This window comes from Numida meleagris, chromosome 20 (assembly GCF_002078875.1).
Source record: "Numida meleagris isolate 19003 breed g44 Domestic line chromosome 20, NumMel1.0, whole genome shotgun sequence".
NCBI lineage: Eukaryota > Metazoa > Chordata > Aves > Galliformes > Numididae > Numida > Numida meleagris.
In genome coordinates, this window is record NC_034428.1 from 286,140 (window position 1) to 311,813 (window position 25,674).

At 42.1% G+C, this 25,674-nt stretch overlaps 2 protein-coding genes across 8 annotated transcripts; both read right to left on the reverse strand.

Moving 5' to 3' along the window:
* On the reverse strand, positions 143-20,508 carry PER3 (period circadian clock 3). Of its 7 annotated transcripts, none has more exons than XM_021417398.1 (21): positions 20,268-20,506; positions 19,155-19,306; positions 18,486-18,601; positions 17,425-17,626; positions 16,243-16,291; positions 15,226-15,368; positions 14,763-14,841; positions 14,056-14,162; positions 13,689-13,845; positions 12,661-12,766; positions 12,142-12,267; positions 11,317-11,443; positions 10,890-11,034; positions 9,596-9,717; positions 8,934-9,137; positions 8,115-8,363; positions 6,859-7,592; positions 5,625-5,805; positions 4,862-5,039; positions 4,190-4,340; positions 143-3,854 (listed from the first exon to the last, which is right to left on the reverse strand). In XM_021417398.1, exons 1-21 carry the CDS (start codon positions 20,366-20,368, stop codon positions 3,753-3,755), a joined length of 3,531 nt encoding a protein of 1,176 aa, XP_021273073.1. In that variant the 5' UTR covers positions 20,369-20,506; the 3' UTR covers positions 143-3,752. The 7 variants fall into 7 exon arrangements, 5 of the variants coding, with proteins under 5 accessions (XP_021273073.1, XP_021273072.1, XP_021273074.1 ...); XM_021417397.1 differs by having other exon boundaries at positions 8,115-8,366; positions 20,268-20,504; XM_021417399.1 differs by having other exon boundaries at positions 8,115-8,366; positions 8,934-9,116; positions 20,268-20,502.
* On the reverse strand, positions 20,880-25,539 carry VAMP3 (vesicle associated membrane protein 3). The gene is made up of 6 exons (XM_021374647.1): positions 25,419-25,539; positions 24,523-24,880; positions 23,026-23,107; positions 22,230-22,388; positions 21,498-21,549; positions 20,880-21,102 (listed from the first exon to the last, which is right to left on the reverse strand). The coding sequence occupies exons 1-6, from the start codon at positions 25,537-25,539 to the stop codon at positions 21,083-21,085; spliced, it is 792 nt and encodes a 263-aa protein (XP_021230322.1). The 3' UTR covers positions 20,880-21,082.

The window sequence follows — 25,674 nt, forward strand, 5'->3', positions numbered from 1 at the left end:
AATAGCAACTGTGAGCATCTTCACTGTACCTACAATCTCAACACTTCCGTACAATCAAAAAAACACCTAACAGGCTTTTAGCAAAATATTTAATGTTTGAGAAATTACCCAATAATGAAAGTAAACACACTTGAAACAGTTCTTGGCAGGATGGTTTTTTGTTTTATTTATAAAAACAGATGCTCCTTTAGGTTGTACAGTTAAAATCACAACTGTAAGTTAAACCACAGCCGAATATTACTTCCATAAAATACTCCTATCAACTACTGCAAATATTCATTCAACTGTGATTTAAAACTTGATTCATGTGGAGAATAAACTCACCAGTACATTCATCGCACACTGCAAAAATACACTAGGGTCCCCTTCCTGTTTATACCAATGCTGTGACAGGTGAACCAACGTGCAGATACTATTTTAAACATAAAACTGTACTTTTGAACAGGAAAAAAAGTCTGCTCAGTCCACCAAGCTGCTGAAACCCCCACAGGGGGCAGAAGAACTGAGTCATTGCCGCACTTGAATATTTTCATTTGATGATAAAAAAAGACGACTTTCTGAGAAGATGTAAACTGTCTCCAACATTTTAACTGTATCAAAATAAGGTCACATAAAGCACTGTGTGCACGTCGGGCTGCAATATTTACTCAAATGCTCTTTCAGATCAAGACTGGGTTTCATCGTGACTACTTCAGCAAGCTGTGAAAACTGAAAAGCTGACACAAGCTAAAGTACAAACGACCAGTTCCTAAAAGCTTACAGAAATAAGGTCCTTCCCAAAAGGCCTGATAAGGCATTTGGTTGCTAGATGTTGTTGTGCCAGTGGGGTAAAGAATAGCTTAGAAAACTATTTTTTTGTCCTAAATCCAGTTTCGCAAGTAAGACTGTTAGTGTTCTTGGGCAAACAATTTAGTGTCATTATCACACAGGGTACTGATTCACCACTTTGTTTCTCCTATAGAATCTTGCACCTAAGATTGAGCCAGGATTATGAACTTTGAGTTTAAACTCCGAGGCGCATGCTCCTGCACTACATGTGATCACAGGGTGCAGCAGTCACACCACTGTAAAAACTGTCCAGCGTTTCTGCTCCTATGTGATTCTACTGAGCACAGGTTCATGCAGTAGTTAGTACGGGAAGAGTTAACATGCTCCAGTAAGAAACAGTTTAATATGGTCAAGCTTATATGTACAGGTGAGAATCTTGACTATGTATCCTGTGCTGTCTTTGCTATAGAGTGAATGAAGATGCCCAGATTATACTCCTGGATTTGGTATGAACTGGGGGTGTGCATCTGTGCAAGTCTCCAGACCTATGAATTAAAAGGATTATTCAAGTTATTAGGTTTAAATTATCATTATCCTAAACGAATTCTCCACCTTTTATAAAATAGATGACTTAATGCCGGCTAAGACATTTCACTTTCCTTCTGGCTTACACATTTAAACTCTTTTGAAGGACATAAATGCCCTTACTTGGAATATTCACTTCACTCAGTGAAACAGATTATTTCACTAAGCCTCAAACTACATTAAAGCACTGAATTTAAGCACAGCTAACTAGAATTTATTCAATTACATGAATAAGTTAGTTAAGAACCTTCCCTACTAAGGAAAGAACCTATAGAAAAAGTGTCTTATTACATGTTTTAGAGCAAATGTTTCCGGCAGTGTAGTTATAAAGCTGCACTCCATATTCGGAAAGTGCTGAAAGTAAAAACTTGAGTAAGGTATTACACTTACTGTGTAAGTTACAGGCTTTTCTACTTGAGTGTACAGCTTTCTATATGCAACCATCTATTGAGGAATCAATTTAAATTTCATCTATTTAGGACTCATTTTAAAAAAAACATCTTAACTTCAAGCACTTGAGATACTTAGAATATGTGAATCTTTGCTGATTTGCAACAGTTAAGGAAAAAGCTCAAGACAAATAAAAAAAGTACACCTCAAGAATAAACAGAAAGCAGTATGTATAAACAAAATTGGCAGAAATCCTGTAAAAAATATCAAGAGAACACTGCCTGAGTCAAAATAGCCTTGAACACTTAAAATACAAATAACATTCCCTGAAATAGGCTTTAGTGACAAAGATCGCTACTGAATTAATTAGAAAAATAGGAAAAGCCTATAAATATAATTTTATTTCAGTTATCTGAAATCATAGTGTTATATAACTTAATCGACAACTAGCTCATTAGTAAATGAAACCGAAAACCTGAAAATCCTTCACATAACAGATGAGTTACACTATACAAAAAGGTGAACAATGAATTACCTGCTAAAACCCTGTTGAGAAGGCTCAGATGATTACCAAAATGAAAACCTGCATTATTACATCCAGTTGTTGGTAAACAAAGTGGAATCAGACAAGATTTGCTAGGTTTTAAGCAAAGGTTGTCCTGTCTGAAGAGCAGCTTGAAACATCAAGCTTGAAGCTACAAGTATTAACACGAGAACAAGTCCTTCTGCATTCTGAAGAAAAAAGGGGTTACCACCTTCTGAAGAACAAGCATACACTATGCAAAAACCCATTTTTCCTCCATGCATTTCAACAGCTGGTAATGCCATTATCAATAGGTTAAACTTTGTCCGGGAAGCCAACAGGGATTAGAAACAACAAATATGTGGTTTGGTGTTCAAATTTGTTTCCACATGTTGACTCCTTATACAATGAGAAATTAAGCTTTGCCACAAGAAAAACAAAATACAGAAATGGCTCAAATTTTCCCTTTCAGCTGTATCTGGATTGAATTTATCTAACTACTCTAACACAACAACAACAACAACGGTTTAGACCCAATTTCACTTTCCAGAGCAATAGCAACCATCAAAGTCTATACCCAACTATCTGTACTGATAACAAGGCTATAGAGCCTTGATAAAGAAGATTGTTTCATATGACTTTCATTAAAAAAACAGATCCTATATAATAATACCTGAATTGTATATTTCAGTTTTTGATTAACAATGGATTCGCAAACCAGATAATTTTAGAAACCACCTTAAGAGACACAGCTTTAAAAACAAACTATGAAGTAATTACATTGAAAAAATACTTGTGAAAAACATAAGGAATAGCTTTGCTTCTTTTCACTTCAGTTTTCTAGACTTCTTTGATGGACACAAGCTGGAGAACGGCATTTTGATGCCCAGTTACTTACCAGATTTTAGTCGTTCATTAAAAAGCCCACAGCGTTCTGTAGAATTTAGATCTTCAAAGTATCTTTAGAATCTCGACTTCAGATCTTTGCAAATTGAATAAACAAAATTGAAGAACATTCTGCTGTAGCTCGGATTCACTGGTACTAATACACCTACCTCAATGGAGAGCAAACAAGGCTAGACCAATGTAAGCTTTTAACCACCGCATCTTTTCCATCTCTTACCTGTCCAGTTAAAAAAAATAACCAACGACAAAAAAAACAATACAACACCACCAGAAAACAAAAAGCCATTTTTATAATTTGCTCGTTACTGAGCAATCAGAAGTTAGAAACATAATCCATTCATAATCATTCATTCTTGTCAAGTTTGTGATGTCAGGAAGGGAAACCACCTCCCAGTGAAAGATTGTCTTCAAAATCCCGCCAGGAGCGAAGGGAGTATTGGAGAAAGGTTTAGTTTCATGTATGATTGTTCATGGTGGGAGAAGACAGCTGGAGAGATTTGCTGCTAGCATCTAGCAAAGCCAAAGGAAAAGGGAATAAGAATTATTCCAACCAGTTTCACTGACATAGGCACTGATGTCTTCAGTGTTCCAAGACCGGAAGCGTTTTTCCCTTGTTTTCCATACTGTCATCAGCCACTGCAGCCTCACAAGTTGCTTCCCTGATGTCACATGTAACACATCCCTTTAGAAAGGAACAAGGACATAATCATTTAAATTCTTCTCTGTATATTGCAAAGAATCCATCCTGGTAGCATGATATGCTGCAATCTCTTGAAATTTCTCAAGAATTGAATGAAATCTCTTTAAAAAAGCAGAGATTATACAGAGATTTTATTCTCAGAGGCAGGAACTTGCACTTCCAACATTTAGCTAGTACTCTCAAGCCTTCCAACATTCACAAGTAACAGCTATTAGTGACCCTCATGCAGTAAAAAAGAATCACATTAGCTGGAAGCAGCACTACCTCTAGCTAGCCAAGACACGAGTAAGCTGCTGATTCCTTTCACAGCTCCTTACTTGAGCGCTGATTTGTAGAGGAACTGTCTGCGTCCGGATCCACGTATGCACTTCTGCAAGCTCCCTCTTTTGCCTATCTGAAAACCAAGGCTGCTGCTTTCGCATGACTATCAGCTTCTCCATATCCTCTTTTAGAACTTCCTCTTTAATTCTGAAAAACAACCAGACACCTGTTAATACAGCTGCACTGAATAAAGCAAGGCAAGCTGATAATCACAGAGGGATACAACTGTGTTTAAGGCTGAAGCCTAGACATCAGTCAATGAAAAGAAATTGTATTTTGTTATACCTTATTTTCTTTGTGAGGCTTTATTCAACACTGGTCGAACTCCTCAGATGGCTTACTTTTTAAAGTGAGGAATATCTCATTACTAATTATGTAGAAGCTAATTGCAAACAACACAAATATTTTTACCCTTTTATGCAAGGGTATGCAGGGCAAAACCCAATCTGCTTAGCACCTCAACAAAGAGGATACACATTATCATATTTTAAGTGATAAACTGGCAAAAACTAGATTAAAAAAATACCCAGAGCCTAAAATAGTAAATGAACACAACTAATTTGAGTTTTATTGGTATGTACACTGTTTCCATGGTCTTGTTTTTAACTCTGCATTTCTTCCATGCACAATTCCAAACTGTAAGTCAAAAAATGTTGATGTTTTCTAACCTGTTAGGCATTTGGTACGTCATTAGAACTTGCTCAGGTGAGTGATCCATCGTCACCCAGGCTGACTCATGTTTAGATTTATGAGATGTCTCTTTTTCTTTTGCTTCTTGATTTGTCTCTTCTTTGGAAGTTTCAGAAGAATCATTACTGGCAAAATACTTGCTGCTTTTCCCACTACCTGTTGAGAATTACCACGAAAAAATAAACTCAGATGTCCTGAATTATCAGGAATTGTCAGACAACTAGTAAAATCCACCAGTGTGTCCTTGTGAGCAATTTTCAATAAGGTGAACACAGGTCCTCTCAGATGACTCCTCTGGTAAGCAATCACTACTTACTAAAAATTGAAAGATAAAGTCTATACTATAACGTTGCTCAAGACCTCCAAGGTTTTACTTACTCAAGATTTGGCTCAGCTTCTCTGCTTTTGTTTCAAGAGGCCCTGCTCTACACAGATTTACCTTTACAATGCAAACCACCCTCTAATACAGAGAAAAAAATACAGAGAAAAAAAAACTGTTAACGAGCAGAAGTTAGAAGCCTGACCTACAGATTCAAGGAACAGCTTCTAGACTCTCATTTCTGATTATTGTGACTGAATCAAGTTTGACTTCAAACACTGAAAGCTAGTGAAAAATAATGACGACAGATCCTCTTACTGGGATTTTCAACTCCCATCACTATATATTTTTATGACTTACCAACACATTAGCAACCCACCTAACGTTAGAGTAGCAAATGTCCAGATCTTGAACTTCCTTACCTGTGCCACCACCAGAAGCTTCATAAGACTGAGAGCCTAAAGAACTAGATAAAGCCAATCCACTGCCTGATGCTGCTGAACCTGCGCCTGACTGGGAGTCCTCATGTAGCAAGTGGTCAGTAAATTCACTAGAAGCACAATGGCTACTAGCACTGTTACCGCTATCTTCCGGACTATTGTCCTGGAAACAAAAAATCAAAACAAACACATCCACAGAAGTCACCCTTAGGCTTGAAAAAGGAAATCCATACATTTACTGAGTTTGTAATATGTTGACTAAGTTCTCATATCAATTCAATAGCTTTGAAGTTTCTAGCTCTGAAAATGAATGGCTGTCTAGAACTCGTGATAAAACTCTTCACACGTGAAACCAACAAGTGTCTGGACTTTTTTGATTCATGCTGTAGATCTTCCCCCACTGGGTTTCCTTCAAGATATTGTACTTTTGCATTAAGTCATCATTTTTTGCTGACAAGAAACTCTGTTCTGTTAGGTGGCATGGAGCAGCCACATACATCAAGCAATGCGGTGCTACAGGGAAAATGAAAGTACCGCCCTGAATCACTGCATTATGCTCACAGCTTCAACAACTATAGATACACCAATTCCCCTTCAGGACCCTACCCTGCAGTTTCAGCTGATCCAGCCTTTTCAGCACAATCTGGATTCCCGAGACATTTTTTTCCTTGCCTGCAGAACTCAGATTCCTGCCTCTGAGTTTACCGCGAAGTTGGAGAAGCCTTTTCTATGCCCATGTATGGAAACCGACCCACACGGATCCCTGTTCTTCGGTCATTAGCTGCATCCCTGGGAGACAGAGGGAGTAATTAGAAAAAGTATCTTCCCTTTGTTTTGGTTCTCCACAGAGACTGTGGAACTCGGTGAAAAAGGATGCGAATCACATAGCCCTAACCAAGTTCCATATGCATAAAAGCCCACCCAAAACTCCTGCTGACAATTTAATGGAAAAAAAAAACGCTGCCAAAGCACTGAGCAAGAGCAGCTTGCAGCAGCCTAGACCAGAAGATCTCACATTTGTGGCATTTGCTAAGCATCAACTCTGTACAGCTGTAATTTCCCATGGGCTCAAATATAGTTTCTCTGCCTCCTGTGCTATTTGTGCCCTGCAGTCTACAGAGCATAGATATTAGTAAAAGAAACTAACGGAATCCAGCAACTGAACACTGTGGAAGTCAAGAGTTTCTCTCTGACACTAAAAATCTGTGTTACTTACACATTTAGTTTCTGCACATGCTTTAACATCAGTGCTAACTGAAGGCCCAAGAGATTCTGGCAGCTCTTCTTGAAGCAAATTCAGCTGAAGTGGGGAGCTGCTCCGTGAGCTACTCAGCTGCAGGGCCTGGCCATGCTGGCCCTCTGGCTGCTCCTCAGTGGATGTGGCAGAAGAAGCTGGACAGGACTGATCCACAGAGTCTGGGGCTACTGGTGATGGAGCTAAAGGAGGGGCAGGTGGTAGAACAGTGCACGGATATGAAGAAGGGAGATAAACGTTCTGAGCGCTAGGAAGAAAGGCATACTGAGGCATCTGAGCATACATGGGGAAACCGTGAAAAAATACAGCCATAAACATCCCTATGTTTGGGGGATAAAGAGCTGGGAATGATGGTGCTTCACAGCATAGTTGTGACGGTAACGTGGGCTCAGGTTTTGATGAGTAAAGGGCAAGTTCCTCTCCTACAGAAGAGGCTGGAAAACTAGACGGTGCATCTGAATAGACAGGAAATCCCACAGGAGAAAAGAAAGTTGTACGGGAGGAGCTTAAACGGGATACTTCCGAGGGAGAAAGTGACTGCTTCTGAACTGTTCTCTTCTCACATTGAAGGCTATTTCTATTCTTACTAGAAGATCGTCTATCTGAAGACCGTCTCTGAGGTTTCTGGCGCTTGAGTTTTCCATTTTTGCCATTTTTACAGCTGGCTGGAGTCATCTCCTTTGAAGGATAATTTCCTAAAGAGGAAGAAAAATAGACACTCACTGAAACGACAGACCTAGGAAAAAAAGGGAGATAAAGAACAAAAAAAAAAGAAAAAAGAAACATCCAGGTAATTAAGAGTAGCTTATTCACAGAGCTGCCTTTCTTCTGGATAATTCTGGATAATTCTTCCACACACTACAGTGATGGACTTGCTGACATAGCCACAATATTTTCCTTCCTATCTTTTTTTATTTTGGATTACCTCAATCAGATATTTTATATTCTTTCAAAAGAAGGCGATAAGCTACTTCGGATTCACCAGGTTCATTGCAGTATTTGGGTGCTTTGTGAAAAGTTTAAAATAGCAACAACCAAAATGGAGCAGATCTTCAGCACAGGCAATAACACTGCCAGGTCTTGACAATTCAGAAGTACTCCATTTTCAGCCATAGTAAGATTCTCAGTACATCACACAAAGGAGAACAAGATTCCATTGGTAAGCTGGTCTTTAAAATAAGCCCAGTAAATCTCTGTTTCTCAAAGGTGCTGCTTACCTTGGCCACAGGAATGTCCATTGTTACTTCTGCTATCCCGCTGAAGGTAAGTCCTAAATGGAGAGAGCAAGATCCTCCGATGGAACTTGTCAACGTAGTTTTGCTCTTCCTTTTGAGTGTGGGCTGACAAAGTCTCTTTCGTTAACCCAACTGGCTTTAACTCCTCAGCCGCGGTACTAGGATTCCGAGCATTCACAGGAGGCAGCTCAATGCGTTCATTTCCAACAGGAGTATTCTCCACTGTAGTCACTTCTTTGTAAAGGGAAGAAAATACATCACTCTTTTCTCTGGCCTTTTGTTGTCAACACCCACAATATGGAGAGGGTTAGACAAAACAAGTGTCTGAGCTACTGAGCAGACAGACACCGCAGGGTACCATTTACACTCAAATATAGTTACATTAACATGAATTGAACAATTATTTTCTCTTTCCTCATACCTCTTACGATTGCAGTGAAATACTCATTTTTGTGAGTCTTTCTGCATTAAGTAATATCAACCCATTAGTCATGTTTATTTTCATCATCAGTTGCCAAACAAAAGCTCATCGTTGTATTTGAGATGTATGTAATGAAGTTAAAGTGCAAATGAAAACAGCGCACTCATAAAGCTAGGTCTTATAAAAACACTGCAAATATTTTCAGGCTCAAGTTTTCTTCACAGTGTCTCCAGAAGTGCCTCAATTGTATTTCAGAGTTCATATTCATAAGAACATACCCCAACTGGACAAAGGTTTCCTACTGCATACTTCAGTCTGAAAATATTGCTCAATCTAAAAATCATTCAATCTAGTCAATGTTTTCCAAGAATGAGTAGTACCTGATTCAGGGTGCGGGACGTGCACAATAGTGCTGCTGTAACTGCACTGGCTGGTGGCAGATACCACACTCGGAGACTTGTTGGACAGGGTCAGGTCTGGCAGAGGAGCTCCCACGATGCCTTCATTTGTCTGCTTTTTCAGCATCTCTTCTTGATCAGCAAATACAGGAGTTTGGGAATTAACTGATGAAAGAACAGCAGTATCTATTGGTAAATGAAAAGATTTCTACATTGAACTTCTTTCCAAGCACTTCAGTTGCTCCTAAGCCAACAAGTCTGACTGGTTCAGAAGCAACCACTCAACTTGCACACTGTTAAATAAGATAGTTATACACATAAATAAACACGACATTCATATACCAGTACAATGTCAATGCATACTATGTATGCCATAAAACCAGCGAGCTATGGAAGGCTTATTCAGCAACACCAAGCAGTACTTATTTCGATGGATTCTAAGTTGAAAGACTTACTACCATAGCTTTTGCTTAATTGCATGATCTAGGCAAGGGAAGTAGATATTTACTGCCTGTAACCAAAATATCTGTGCCATTTGTGTGGTAGTAGTTTAAGAAGTGAAAAGAAGCCTTAAAATATACAACAGTAGCATATCAGAAATAAATCAGAGTTTCCATTACAATTGTCAGCATCCTTTGCATTACCTTCCAATGCCTTGGTTTCCTGCAGCCTTTGCTGATTTTTGTCGCCATCTGAAGACGATGACGTATTTGTAGAAGATTTACATTTCCTTTTCAATAGTGGAATACTGCAGCTCTCTAGATATCTGAAATATAAGCATATCACAGGAAGTTTTTTTTTTAAAAGAGACATTATCCACCAAACTAAAAATACCCCAGTATTTTATGAATTATTAACTTTCAGTTTTGTATGGATGTTCTCAAAGCACATACTGGGAAGACAACGTACTATGCCTATTAAAATTACTTTAAATTCCCACTGCACCAAAGGCAAGCTGTAGACAAAAGTCAGTAGTTACAAATAGTGACGCAAACGCTAAATTCTTCATTAACACGTAACTAAGATTGCTTGAACACTGGGATAGGTGGCCCTGAGAGGCTGTATAACCTCTACCCTTGAAGATATTCAAAAGCCATCTGGATTTGTTTCTGGGCAACACAGTCCAGCTGGCCTCTTCAACCTCAATAGTTCTGTTATTCTGTGACCAATTATGTAGCCAAACCAGAATGCAAAATACTTTACTTACTGGAGACATACCTACTGTTAGTTGAAAACACCTGAAACCTTTCCTCAAACATACAGTGCTTAAGCATAATTACTGACATAAATATATTTTTCCACAAGTGATCCACACACCAACCTCTACAGGACAAAGATGTACATTTTATATTTAACAGCAGCAATGGTAGTTAGATTTTTCAAGGTATTACAGCCATTGATATGATACTTGTTTAAGAGCAAAATTACAGCGTAGCTGTAGCGCCTTCCTACAAAAGCAAAGCGCAAAACTGAGATACCACGCAAGTTTATATGCTTCACTGCAGTCACCAAAAGCTTCTGTTTGTCTAATAAAGGAAGTGAAAAAACTTGCATACTGACTTGATTTTTTTATGACAAGAATTTCCTTCACACGACTGCAGTAAATAATTTCAGTCAAGTGTTGTACTATCAAGGATGTACTCAACCTAATGGTTGCTAATATAGTAGCGTATTGGTTGGGAATATAGTTTGTGTACAAGTATATACAGGAGCTGAATTGAAAAAGGAAGTTAAATTTTTAATTACCACATGGTTTTTTCAGTGGCATTTTGGTTTTCTTGAGAAATGTGATAAAGATATGATTCATAAATTTAATGCAGATACATTCCAAATTAGAATTTTAACTCAAAATCCAGTCAATGCAAATTGCATACATAATTACCTTACACTAATTGGATCTTAAGTATTAGTCATTATAACCACTTCATAGTTTCCTACCTGATGATACTATCAACACAATTGATCTGCTGATAGGAAGGAACATGTGGAGTCATCTTTGAATCATCATAAAGTGCATTGCCTGGTTCTTCTGTGCTATCGCTTCTCGAGGTCTGGATAAAACAGGAAGCATTGTACATCTTCCCTAGAAAAGGAGGAATTCTCAAAAACTCTTCTCAAAGGCATCTAAACAATCCCCCACTTTCACTGGAATATATGGCCTATCACAGCACAGCACTCATTACTAAGTTATTCTGCATTTTCATCTCAAAAAACACCACAGAAAAAAACCCAAAATACTTCCCACATCTAAGCCACGTGAAGACGCTAAATCAAGCGCTTCAGCATATCACCAGTCAGCCAAACTCATGGCTCCAGACCTACAAGAGTTTACATTAACTTAAGGATCATAATCACGTTACCTTACCTTCTAGCACTTCTGAACTCATAGGCTGTTCATTTCCATTCTGTGGCTTGCTCCTTGATGCAATATACAGCTGCTGTCCCAGATTCTTTATTCTGTTGACATCTGCACAGACTTGTTGTAAAGTCATCTTAAGACATGTGAAAACGTGAGGTCAGAATAAAAGGAATAAAAGTGGATACAGGAGGCTAAGATAGAGGTGAGTTCTTGTGTTCTCCTAACTGAAAGGGAGTAGACTGTCAGCCTAAGTCTAGTATCTACTGGCATTTGTAAACATACTTATCATGGCTAGTTTAATTAACTGTGATAAAGCTTAAACAGTTTCATCAGTTGAATGTTTTTATATTGATGCAAGCTCAGAGCAAGCATAAAGCTGATTATTTACCCAGCAGTTTCAAAAAGAAATTAAGCAATCATAATGCTTCTCTCTACAGAAGTTTATAACAACTCTAATGTCCTCTTGAGAAACAAAAGGGAACATCCAAAGCAAATAGAGCCTCCCAACCACCTTGTGTACCAACACTCTTCCTAGTTGCATGGCTTTTTCACTTCCCCCCCCCCAAGTCCACCAGCTATTTGAGAAAGCCGATCTTTAAGCAAGCCTCCAGTTTACTTCAGTAGACTGCAGCAGCTATCTGCTCTTTTTAATCAGCAAAATTAAGATCAAAACCAAAAACTGGCATTCTATAATTGACCCATTTAAGTACACTTAGCTTGAACACAGCCACATGTCTCCACCTAAGTAAAATTCTTACGTACATAGGTACATGACTTTTTTTAGAACATAATTTTATTACTACACAGGCATTGACAGATTTGAAGACTTACTGGTTCTTGTGTTTCCTCTGCACAATTCCCATTGGAGTCACTTGAAGATGCTATGCTGATATAGTGCTCATAAGAACCACTGCTACCAAGGCTACCATAACCACTGGAAACATTGCTATGAACTGGCTGTATTGGAGGAGGAGGTGGAAGGAAAAAAAAAGAGAAGGGAAAAATAGTTTGTAACTCATACTAAGCAACGACAACAAAAAAAAAAAGAAAAGTCAGTACTGTTTTGGGTTCTACCACTTGCTTGTGGAAAAAAAATTCTACCATCCTCAAAGCAGTTTCAGGATGAAGATTTATCTTTCAACACAAAGATCTGGAAAATATGTCAAAAATAGTCTTCTAATCAGATGGGCTACCCAGAGCTTTAGTTTTAAATCTGGCACACAAGCCTGTTCCCAATTAAAACATTCTTTTAAAGGATCACATCCGAGGAAGTTTGTTAAACAGACCCCAGTTTCTTTAGCCTCTCACTCAAAAGGCAAATCAGTGTTTTGAGATTTTCACCTTCTTTACCTGCAGAAGCAGCTTGTAGATTTGTCCTTGCAATTCTTTTATCTCTTTCTCAACACTGCTAGTTTCTTGACTTCTTGGAGCAAAGACATCTTCATTCAGAGGGCTTCTAGAGAGTCAACAAAGTTTCATCATTAATTCTAATCTGATAAAGAAAAGATAGCCATAAGCAGAGTTAGAAGAGGTGTTTTGTTTTTTTTTTTACTATTACCATCTGTATTTTATTTTGACTGTTTCCCTGAATCAACAGAAAGGGATGTCATCCATTCCACCAAGAACTAAGCTAGTGTAGCAAGGCTGTGGTACAAAAGCAGCACTTCGTGTATAGCTCCAGGATTTCAGAAAGCCAGTACACCAAGCACAATGGTATGAGTAAAAGTTGACAAGCATCTACCCTTTTGCCTCCTTCACTCGTAAGACAAATTCACACCCCAAGAAGTCTTAAAAAAAAAGTTAACTTTGAGAACTCAAAAAGTCATCACCAGAGAAGCCATTTCCAGGCAAGAGGAAGCATCAGACAGTCTTATTTCCAACTATCTTGGAAATTAGGGAGAAATATCTGAAAAATATTAACTGAAGCATTCAGTACTAATTCAATTCTTAAAAGAGATTAATTAGGTGCAGAATCTAAATATTTAGGTTTTTTTCCACCAAGTGAACCATTACAGAAGAAAACAAGCCTGGATTTTCGCTATATGTCTATCAATTAGTGTTTTCTTTCTCTGGTAAGCAACTAAAAAACAAACATCAATTAATTATTTGCTAAAGCACTCCTCTTTTTACATTTATTTTTAGCTTTTGCTTTGTTTACCTAAAATTGGTATTCTGATTAAGGCATTTTCATTGTCACAGCATTTGGACATCAGGCACGCACACAGCTTAGAAAAGCAGGTTTTCCCTTATATTTCAAAGTAATTTACTTCTTTTCATACTTAAACACTAGTGTTCTACAGAAGTAATGCTAAACAGGGCTGTTTTACGGAGTGTTCAACAAAAAACACCTTAACAGTTCAATTCCACAACTGACTTACGTTCGGACTTTGTGTCGGCCAATGATGAACACCACCTTCCTGCTCCATGGATTCACAAAACTGGACCAGCTGGTATCCAGGATGATATAATCCCCATTTTGAGTGCAAAATCTAATGGGTAAATACTCAAAAGGAGGCTGGCCAGCAAACTTCAGTACTGAACAAAAACAACCAAGAAATAAGGGTTAGTTTACATTATGGCACAGCAGTGCTAGCACAAACACAAATGACTGGGGTACTGCCTTGACAACTAACTGGTCACTTTATTTATTTTTGTCCAGACTGGAAGCCAGTCACGTAGCAAGCAACAGGGTGAAGAAAGAACATTAGAAGGAGTAGAAATTCCTTTTAGGACCATTGTACTCACTTTTACGGTGAATAGCGATCATCAAAGGACGATCTTCTGGGTGCAAATACATCAGTACGGATGTTCCAATCAAATCCTGAGGTAAGTAACCCAACAAAGGCACTGCTCTGAAACACAAACACTACCATTGCTTGCAATTCAGTCTTGAATATTTACATGCGCTTCCGCACATGGTGGGGGCAGGGATAAGGGGGAAAGGAAAACAACAACAAAAAAACACAGGGATCATGAACGAAGAGGTCCCAGACAAAAACATCAGTAAGAAATCCGACACAGATGCTGTAAACTGTCTTGTAAAAACATCCCTGAGGCTCGGGAGGAGACAACTTCAATCTGACCAAGTCTATATGAGGCAGCTCACTAAAGCCGCAACCTGCACTGTGACTTCCCAAGCCTTCGTTCGATGTGGTTTTTCCACTATCTGTATTACACCACAGGTCCCTGCTGCCCTGGCTAAGGACAGCTGACTGCAGTCATGTTTAATTTCACATTTTGAGTCAAAGCTGATTATGTTCTTGGAGTTCCAGATGTTTTTCAATGAGCACTAACACAAATAATTACTGAAAATTAACACAAAACAATTTCGTTTCATTAACTATTGCCAGCTGTACAGTTAAATAGTTTACCACTGTTTACAGCTGCATTACCAGAGGATTTTTTGCCACCTCTCCATACACATCTCACAATCCTTAAGATCCAAATCTCACCTGTCATCTACCTCAAGAAAAACACATCCTGGAGTGTGAGTGGTGGTGAAGATTCTTTTATCCGTAGGAATTCGAGGAGCTAATAAAAAAACAAGTATTTACTGGAACACAAAATATGCATTGAAACAGAAAATCTAACTTACTTCCGCTCAGAATTGAGTGTTACAGACTTCTGAACTTTTTAACCGTTCACTTACTTCTGATCAGTAACTCAAAGAGACATTACAAAATTTTAGGTGATACAAACTTCTCCCAAATGTAAATGTAGTGAGAAGAGGTCAAAGGTCTCAGGACCTAGCAAAGAAGAAATGTACATTCTGGATAGGCGTGTGTGTACATGCACATACACACTGTAAGTTTCACCTGTGAGTCTTTCCAAGAGCAAGTTCTAATCAAAGTAAGCTGACATTCATACGCTATGTGTTCCTATTGGCTTGTTTTTCACTGGACTCTCCTGACTTGCCTTCATATCCAGAGTGAATTTTCTCAGCCAAAGCTAAGCAGCAGGACTCTGCATCCACATGGACAGAGGTGCACACGTGGACCAAGTATGGGGTGATTCGGAACGGGTACCAGTGCATTTCTTGCTCTTGATCTTTACCACCTCTGAGGAAAAGTAAAAGGGATTAATGCTTTACACCAGTGCTGAAAGTCTTGCACAAGAAAATCATGCAGAGCACACAGAACCACGTGAGAAGGAAGAATCTCTCAAGGTCCTATGCACAATGCCCTCCAATCACAGGCCAACATATTCAGCAATACTGATCTTGTTTCCCTTAAAACCAGTGCGTACTTTGTCCCCAGTATGTGCACTGAAAGGCATCTCCTAAAAGCCATTACTCTAATAGTTAACAACCACCTTCTAATTCTCAATCCAAACTTATTCATGAGACCCAACCATGTGTTCTGGTGCTCTCCTTCAAGTTAAATACAAACATTTTTTCTTCTATTTGTTGTTTATTCTGTACTACTTTCAGGCAAAAACTGTGTCTCAGGGTTCATTCCATCAACTTAATTAAGCAAGACTACTCCAGCCTCAGCTGAGAAATAGTTGCTCTCTGATTGAAATGAAACAAACGGAATTTGGATATAGCAGAAAGAGTTTAACTGACAAAAATCATTTTCATACTTAGTCCTTGTGTATGCTAGTGAAAAGACATTTTACTCATGAAGCCCACATAATTGAAAGGATATAACATGAAGAAAGGAAAAGGGAAAAAAATGTTCAGTACTGCAAAATGTTTATGTATTCCACATAATTTCTCAAATTAAAACTGAAATTTGCCCTGCTAAGCTCATTCTGAGAGTTGAACTGAAGAGACTTGAAGAGTTATTTTAGAGCTCAAGTTTTTGAGAAGTGTGACTATATCAGTGATCCACTGACAGATGGAATAACTATTTTACCTGCTCAGAAACAAACAGTTCTTAATTAATCCCGTTCCCAGCCTTTGTGAATGTAGAACTATAATAATATACTTGCCTGATCCTGCAGAAAAAGGATTTCACCTGGGCATATTCATACAGAGGGGCTAATAAGAAGAACATACATTGAAGGTATCAGTCCACATCCTAGAAAAGGTCACACCTACCAGCACTTTCAAACTCTATATTCCCCAGGCTTTCTGAACAAGATTGAACTCTCACAACCTGCTCTACAATAGCTATTTTTCTGGTCGGCCAACAATCTGTTCCGACCTCAGATATTTCTTGCTCTTCTAAAAGCCCCTCTGAGAAATGGCTGACCTGGAGCTAAATTCAGAGAAAACTTCACACTTCCAAGACCTGATGCCAGAACACTCCATCAGCTAGGTGGACAAAACACAGAGCCTTGGCTACTGAAATCACTCACAAATAACATGCAACTCAAAAACTATCATTTAGTCACACGCAGCACTAAACAGCCAATCAAAACGCAGTAACACCTGGGTTCAGTAAGCTACACTCAGAGCAGGTTGCAGGTAGATCCATAACACTATAACATGACGGAAAGTTCAGCAATAATAGCAGGATGCCAAAGTTTTTGGCTGCAGCAAATGGGGAAAAGCCCAAGTACAGCAGCTACAGACACAGAAACGAAAGGAAAAAGCTGCCTACCTCTGGCAGGCCTCAGGTACGCAGGGATCTCCAGCAAGATCCCCTCACCTCCACTGCCAGATGATAAATGAGGTCTGGGAAGGGGTGGATCCTGGCTCCACCCCTTCCTATCACTCAAGTGCATTGCATGCACCTGAGCTCCCCTGGGTTGGCCCTGCCTTCCCACCAGGTGCTCAATCACTGCTTCAAGCTGTGACTTAGCACTTCTGCTACAGGACCATAATCAGTACCTAATCAATTCTAAGCTGCAGATTAAGCCATTTCAAGCAGACAATTAGACGTTCTGTTTCTTTTTTGGAAAAGCAGCAGCATTTGGAATGAGTAAAATAGAAACTGCCTTTTACTTGTAGACCTTTTACCTGTTTATGAGTAAAAGCCACTTGCATTTTACTTACTCGAGGTAGACTAGGAGTAACTGCAAAGCTACTCAACTTTTCCAAGTGGAAAAAGACCAAGCATGGCCTGTGTATATTGCTAGCGTAAACATTTAGAGAAAACAAGCATTCTATCCTCATTCTGTGAAGACAAAAAGACAGATAAAGCATTTAAGAGGATCATCAAGTCCCACCTGTTTGACTTTCTGTGTTCCACAGCGGCAGGTGAGACCGATCAGTGTGTGCATAGAACACACTCACATCCTGAGGGGCAAGCAGCTCTACAAACCGGGAGGATTCCAAGACTTTCTTCTTACAGCTTAGAATGGATGCTGCCTGCTCAGAAATATGCACTATGCGCCCAGAAACCAGGGAAAACACAGCCACAAAGGTGTCCTAGAAAACAAACCTTATCAAAAGCAACCCTCCCCAACATAAGGTAGCAATATCAAAAGGATAAAAAAAGAAAGGCAAACTTCCCCCACCCCCCTCCCACTAGAACAACCATGGGACACACAAACTACCACACACCATAAAGACAGAGGTACAGAAGCGTGTTCTAAAGCTAGCATCCAAACAAAGTCGCACGTGAGCTACTGCAGTCCCCCATACTGTCATAGCTTACTCATTACTTACATGTGCTAATAAGACTGCAATATCAAAACTGAAACAGATTCCACAGACACTTGACATTTTCCAGAATGACTGGTTATCTGGCCACAGACTTCTCCCCAGATTTCACAGTATTCACCACAGATCCACATACAAAAATCAGAGAACTTTTTGATAGAGCACGTAATAGTGCTGAAACTCAACACTCTTTTATTTGAAATAGAGACAGAAACCACAACACATGCTGAAAAATCAATCAGTCAATAAATAATCCAAGAACACAAACAGAAATCAGAGACCTTCACAACTATGGATTTGATCAGCTATGAAAACATTCTGATATACCATCTGAGGGGATTATTATGGTGCAAATGAATTCCAAAATTCTAACAGATCGTGGTTGCTTCTCGGAAAAAAAATGAAAACAGAAAATAGAAGTATTTCTTCACTCACAGCTGTTAGGTATGCCAAGTCAGCACAGATAACCAGCAACACTGATCTACCATTACTAACAAAAATCTGTTTGGCTTTTAAAGGCTTTTTGATTTTACAAATTCTGTTTCCCTAAAAAGACACTAAGGTGATAAAATAGAGAAAGAAACAGAAAGTGATGAACTCCTTTGAGTGCATCTGAATTCCTTACACTGTTTTTTGGAGTGTGTTCTGACGCAACTGCCACCAACTCTTCTATGCTGTATGTCATCGCATCTGTCTGGAACATTCTTCGGTCACTCAGAGCCTGGAAAAACTCATTGTTTGCTAATCGAAGAAACAGGAAATGCAAAACAAACACAAGGAAGTCAGTAAGATGACAATTTTAAAAGTAATTCTTACTGCCCTCCTAATTTTGTCATCGTTTAGGTGAAGCCCAAGGTGAGATGAGGAACGTCTGTGGAGTGACAAAGGAAAAAAGAGCATTGATTATACTACTGGAGAGACTTATGTCGCAGAAGAGAAGCACAAGGAAATAGGCAGGACAGCAAATGACAGCAAAAGAGTGACTAGCAACTTAGTTCTGCTGGAAAATGCAAACTATCCAATGCATTTTCCAAGCGACAGGAATGCTGTTTTTTCAACATACACGACAAGTTATTAGCAGGCACCTATCTATGACTGGACGCTGAATGAGAGAGAAGTAGTAAGTGGACATTTCAACTTTGAAGCTAAAAAAACCACAGCGGTTCAAAAAGTTAATTGTTCACAGGATAAATGAAATGCTTTCATTTGTTTTATTGCTATCTGTTGTGAGACACATCCATTCAAACCAAGCTGCTGCCTAGCTTCTCTGCTTCCAGATGTTTTCCATGCTTACCTTGGACCTGTTGTACACACCGTAAAGCATAATTGAGAGCACTGATGGTACTAGGCTTGCTGGAACTCCTTTTCTCTTCAGGCAAACACTTTTTGATTTCTTGGATCATCACCATCAGATCTTTGTGAGACTGGCTCCAATCCAGTTGGTCACTGATCAAAATAGAGGTTGAACTTTGCTGGGGCCTTCTGGTATAGGACATTCCCCGCCCCCACACATAATTATTCCCTGAAATACCATTTTATGGCACGGCCTCAGATTGACAGGACAGGAGGAAAAGCCCTAATGCTCATTCCCTTGATTTCACATTGCACCTTTCTGATTTCTCTGCTACTTAACCACATGTATCCCCTCCCTGCCAAATCCAGCATCTTATGGATGGCAAAGGCATCGTAACCCAGCTGCGAGCTAAGACACTAACCAATTAAAATGCAGCTGATGTTTGCTCTAGAGTTACTAAATATTGCTGATATTAACATCACAAATAGATGCTTCCCCCTTACGTGTGCAAGGCTCGCTAGCCTTGAAGTGCGCATCTGACTGCAAACGCTTCACAGGAACACGAGATCCTCAAAACACACCTGGAGCAAAAAATCCACTGCTCACACAGCGCAGCGTTCATTACACTTAAAGCGGAGCAGGAGGCCCCGGCAGCTGCAGCGGTACGGGCGAGCAAAGCCTCGTTCTTTTCACTGTTACCTCCCTGTCTGAAACACAAGCAGGCAGTGCCCTCGGAACGGGGTCTCGCTGCAACCCTACAGGTGCGATATCAACGCCATCAGTTACAGCGGCTTTTACCCATTCGGCGCTTCATTAGCGGCACACTCCTGCCGCGTAACTCCCCCCGCAGTGTAACCGCCGTGCATTAACTCGAGCTGCAGACGCGGCGCCGCGTGAACTCGGCCTGGAGCGGCTCAGCGCCGCGGGGTCCTCGTGCTCGCGGGGCGCTTGGGGCACGCAGCCCCGAGGGTCCCTTCAGCTCAACCCGTTCCACGCCCGCAGACCCAGCCCGCCAGCCCCGGCCAACCGCGATTCGGGCAAAGTCCCCCGGAGCCCCGAAAGGAAAGCACCGACCCCGAGCCACCGCGCATCCTCCACATCAGCGAGCGTTACCTGAAGCCTCCGCGCGGCTCTCGGCTGCCGCGCTCCGTCCCGTCGCGCCGGTCCCCGTCGGAGCCGCTTCCCCCGCTCAGCCCCGCACCGCCGCCGTCCATCTCGGCTCGGGGACGCGGACGGCGCCTCCCGCCTCTCCACGGCGCCGTTACGTAACGGCCCGGCACGCGGCCGCGCCGCTCCCACACACGGCGGCAACGTGCGGAGCCGCCCGCCCCGCCCTGCCCCCCACACACAGCCGGGAGGCGGGAACAGGTGCGGAGCCACTTTATTGGAGAGCGCGCACGCGCGGCGCAGGCGGCGCCCCGCCCCTCACGCGCCGCCGCACGCGGCCCCCGTGAGCGCGCCAACCCCGACAACACGTGAGGCGCCGCGCGGCCCCGCCCCCGCGAGACGGGCAGAGGCGGGCAGAGCCGGGGCGGCGGCGGGCGGCCGGGAACGGCTGGTGAAGGCGTCGGCTGCCGCGTAGCGGAGGCTGGGGGACCCGGCAGAGGCACTTCCAACGAGGCAGGGGTGCGGCAGACCCCCCGCAATGGCACTGAGGCGCGGCGGGCGGGTGAGGAGGACTGAGCACGAACGCAGCCCCCAGGATCCAATCCTCCTCACCGGCGCCGCGCTCCGGCTCACCAAGGCACTGTACGGGCGGTGGCTGTTAGTAACTTTCAGGAGTGTCTTAAGGCAACCAGGTAAAGTTAACATTTCAATCATCAGAAGAGTTTCGCTTCGAACAGCAGAAAATGGGCTGAGAGAACAGCGGGTTTGGAGCGGGAAGGCTGAGGAAAGGCACCTCCAGTGTGGGAGTTTCTTCCCGTAACTCACTGATGCACACTCACGACTACAGAAAGAAAAAGAGACGACAGTCTCAGTCCCTTTCAGCCCTCTGCCGTAACAACCCTGCACCTTGCGTTTTCATACTACAGATAAGAGGGATTCCTGAAAATACAGGAGGGGTATGGTCGCTCTTTACACCTCCACGATGCACAGCTGTATAAGCAACATTGTTTGTAAGCCAGGGGGGTCCTCACCGTCACAGGTGTTTGAGTTATTAAGGCTTCTGCAGTGGAATTTATCACTCATTGCAGTCAACAGCAGTGAAAGCAGTCACTGCTGTTTTACTGTAATGTCGCCTGTAACTTTATCGAGTATCCTGGCTGCCTCTGAATTTCACCAGCCGGTGAATTAACCCCGTCTATTCTCTCTTGAGGAAATCCCCATTCTGGTGAAACTTACCGATAATGATGATGATGATAATGACAACAACAGCTATCAATATTGCCCACATCTGTGAAAAAAAGCCACATGTCACTTAATATAAACTGCCCAGAAGCATTCAATAGCCTTCAGAGTACAGGACAGCAGCCCTTGCAAAGCATTTTCACTTTGTGTGGTACATCTAGCATGGTAATTAAAACCTTTTCAGTACGCAGTCTTGTCTCACTATTACCACCTAGAGATGGTAGGCTTTGTAACACAAGCTGATCAGAGTAGACCAAGTTCTTTTCTACTGTGACTCCATGCAGGCAACCACACAGCAGGAATAAAGAAGTGAAAAGCCACACTTCCTCTTACTCTACACTACATTTTCTGCTGTCTTTGTTGCTCACCAGTAAGGATTCCAACCTCTGACAACAGCTACAACTATAAGGAGACCGAGTGAGCTCGTTCTGCATGCTTGCTGGCACATTAATATGCATTTCTGGCCTTTTCCTCCTGTACCCCAAAGCCTCAGATTATTGTAGCATTTCCCTCCGGCCATTACCCGCTCACACAAGGCCTTGTATCAAGCAGTGTGGCTAGTAATCCACCTTTTGGTTACTTCACCTAACCACTGCCGTGTTTTAAAACTAGATGCTATAAAAATGAACACTGCCTGAAGTCCCTTTTACCTCTGCCTTTTGAGATGCTGACTGTAATACTGCTAACAGTGATACTGAATATTGTAAGTGTACACGCCACGATTACCTTACAGTTCTTCCACCAATACTTTCTTTTCAGCTTGGCCGCACTGGTCTCAAACTGGGAAGCTCCCGCTTGCAGAGCATCAGCACGGTCATCCAACTCCGACAGCTTCTGATCTCTTTCCAGCACCTTGTCCACATTCACCCTCATGATGTCAACAACCTACATCGGTAAGTTATCAGCTTTATTAACCATTGTAAAATTCATTTGCAGGCCACAGATGTTCTCATCTAAGGAGCAGGAACTTGCCTTTTAGGGTATCCAAACATAAGCCTGAAATTGACCTGCAGCTGGAAGTGCCTACTTCACAGTGTCAGTATTGCCAGTTGTGCTGATATTCCCTTGAACCTGGGATATAATTCCTGACTAGCATCAGAATGACTTGAGGCATTTAAGCACGATAGTCAACCACATGTCAAAAAACAATGTTAGTAGCCAACCTGGCTTTTGGCCTCCCCAGAAATCTGGACATGTTATATTTAGAGGTAAACCTCCTTTGCTATTGAAGAGAAATAAGCTTATTCTCTGTAAAAGCAAAGACTGTTATCTTCCCAAAGCAGCAAAGCTCTGAGTTCCCAGCTAGCATTTAGACGCTGGTAACTTTTCTCCATTTACTGCAGCAGAATAGATTATTTTTCTGAACCTCTACAAGAGTTAAGATAACAGATACAACAGAGAAAGCTGAATTATACAAGGTTTCACCTTCATATGAAAGAATAGCTACTTTGGCCAATATGTCTATTCTAGATAGCAGATTTAATTAAGGAAAAGGATTACAGTTATCTAACTAGATTTTTACCTCATCTACTTGATGCTGAGTTTGCTGAAGTCGACGGTTACTGCCAGCAGCCACATTTGAGTTCGCAGGGACACTGGCTGACCTGGAGTAAAGAAAGCCATCAGTATTCTGCTTAGAATTTCTTAGAGATTATGCTTTTAAGTTGACATGCTTACAATGCACAATTTATCTGACCTTCCTGAAAGCAGGAAACTTTGATTCTTGGAATAAACTTAGAGAAGTTTCGTTTCCTATTGGAAAAGTGATGTTTTAGCAGCTGGCTGTAGGTCTAAGTCAAAGTGCATCCCCAGATCTCTTGCCAATGAATTGACTGATGTACTAAAACAGAATAGTGATTAGCTAATACAATAGTTTATATTAAAGCATATGGCAACTCCTATAGTGCTCAGAAGGGGCTCAGGTTCTAGAATATAGGCTCAGTAGCATTCTGTTTTTCAGTATAAATACCAACTATAAGCTTCAAAACCATTTACCAAAACAAGAACAAGCACAGGAACTTTCATGGCTGTTCTCTGTTCTTGCACAGAGCAGTTGTCTGTCTCCATTCTTTTGAAACAGCTGATATTGAGCAAGAGAAAGCACAAGGAAAATGCGTTCGGCATATAACAGTTAACCTCCAGTCAGCTTTGAGCTTATAACCCCAGGGAGTCAAATTCTTGTTACCTAGAACTATCGCTGTAATCGATGCAGGAGTCCCTGTATGCATTCCTCATACCCTGTTCACAGCTTTAATTACTTTCTGTTGTATAGCTCTAGAACTCCATTCGCTTTTCCATGTTTTCCTTTTTTCCGCATCAGAAGCATGTATTGTTTAGTGCAACCTGATATCCAGAGGGCTGAATCTGAGTGTTGGCATCTTTACACATTTGGACACTAAATTCAAATTTGCACTTAAAGGAAGTGAACACGGACAAGGACCCATCCACAAGTACCTTATGATAACAAGACAAGGCTCAAGAGCAGTCCACATATGATGTAATAACCGCTCCAGTGTTTTGGTACTCAAGTCACACTTCTGTGCTGTTTTACTGGTAAAAAGACTTAGAAACTGCTTTCTGAGGCTCCAAACAGAACACACACACACACAAGGAAAAGTCACCTCTCATTTCTTCACCTACATCGGCAGCGCTTTCAGGAAAGACACTTTATGCTGGCACGGCTGCCTACATTGTCACAAGGAAGCCGGGACAGGATACCCCTCCCACCTCCTCCAGCAGCAGCCAAAGGCTCTGGCAGCGGGCCCACTCGGCGGCTCGAGGTGCGCAGCCCAAGCGAAGGCCGCGCTCGGCCTCTCACGGCTCGAAGCGCAGCTGCCCCGGGAAGCCTCCACCCACGGGCGGCACCCAGCCGATATCAGCGGGCCGGGCCGGGCCGGGCCGGGCCGAGCTTCCCGCTGCTCCTGCTTTACCCGCCCGGCTGCGGCCGGCCTCCCCGCCGCCGCCCCTCCCGGGCCGTTCCCCGACCGCTGGGGCTCCCGAGGTGCAGCTCCGTACTCACATCCTGCCGCGGGGACAGAGCCGCTGCGCAACCAAAGCGTTCTGAAGGGACCCGACAGGAAGTGCGAGCTGCCCCACGGCGCCCGGATGTGACGTCAGAGGGCGGTGTCCCGTAAGCCACGCCCACAGGGCGGGCGCCGTGCGCGCGGCGCGGCCGTTGGGAGCGGGTTGCGGTGACGGGGTGGGGCGGGTTTGGAAGGATTTGCTCCTAACAGCACTGATGTAGTCTGTCACAGAGCAGATGGTTCGTCTATTAACGGCGCTTTTCCCTGCCAGGATAGCCTCGCCGCCACGTACAACAGTTGCATTACTGAAGATCGGTTCGTGCAACTTATGTATCTGTCCAGTGCAATAGGCAGCTATTAATTCTCAATTGCTAATATTATTGTGTTATTAAATGTTACATGTTAGGTTTCTGCAATTGCAAACCTCATGGATTCTACCAAGATTTGCCCTTACTCTTTGTGTAGTGTAGGAGGCAGCACCCTGCTACCAGGTGTGCAGAATTTCAGCAGAAGCCCCAGCGCTGTCCTGAAAGGACCTTCCTGCTGCGTAGGCACTAAAAACTGACTCAAAATCTCATCAGCCCCAGGTCAGAACACATCTACCGGGCAGAACTGCTTCACGTTGTGTCAGGAAACCTAAGCAGAACTATGGCCAAGGGCTGGTCAAATATTTACATATACGTAGTATCATCACCTTATAGAATTTTCAGAGTATGTTACAATTTAAAATAACTACTGCATGTCATACTGCTTTGGAAATTAATTTCCACCAAGCAAAGCTGCTAGCTGAAGCTGGGCAGAACCTGTGTTTTTAAGGACACAGGGTTTTTAACGCTTTTCTGTAGTTATCCCGGCAAAACCGGTACACTGGAAGCTTCGAGAGGATTGTTACCCGGCACCGAAGATCCGGAACAATTTTCTTTTTTGTTGTAAGAGAGCGGCCGACACGCAACAACAAAAGCTTCTGCTAGGGGTGAGACCGCAGGGGCAGCAGCAGAAGGGGCAGCTGGCATCGCACGCGCCTTATCTCACAGCTGTGGGCGTGGGAGGTGAGCGGGGCTGCTGCGGCACAGCGCTCTGCAGCAGGAGGCCTGGAAGACGTCCTCCCTGACGGGCACCAGGTGAAGGCTGCAGGCCGGAATGCAGAA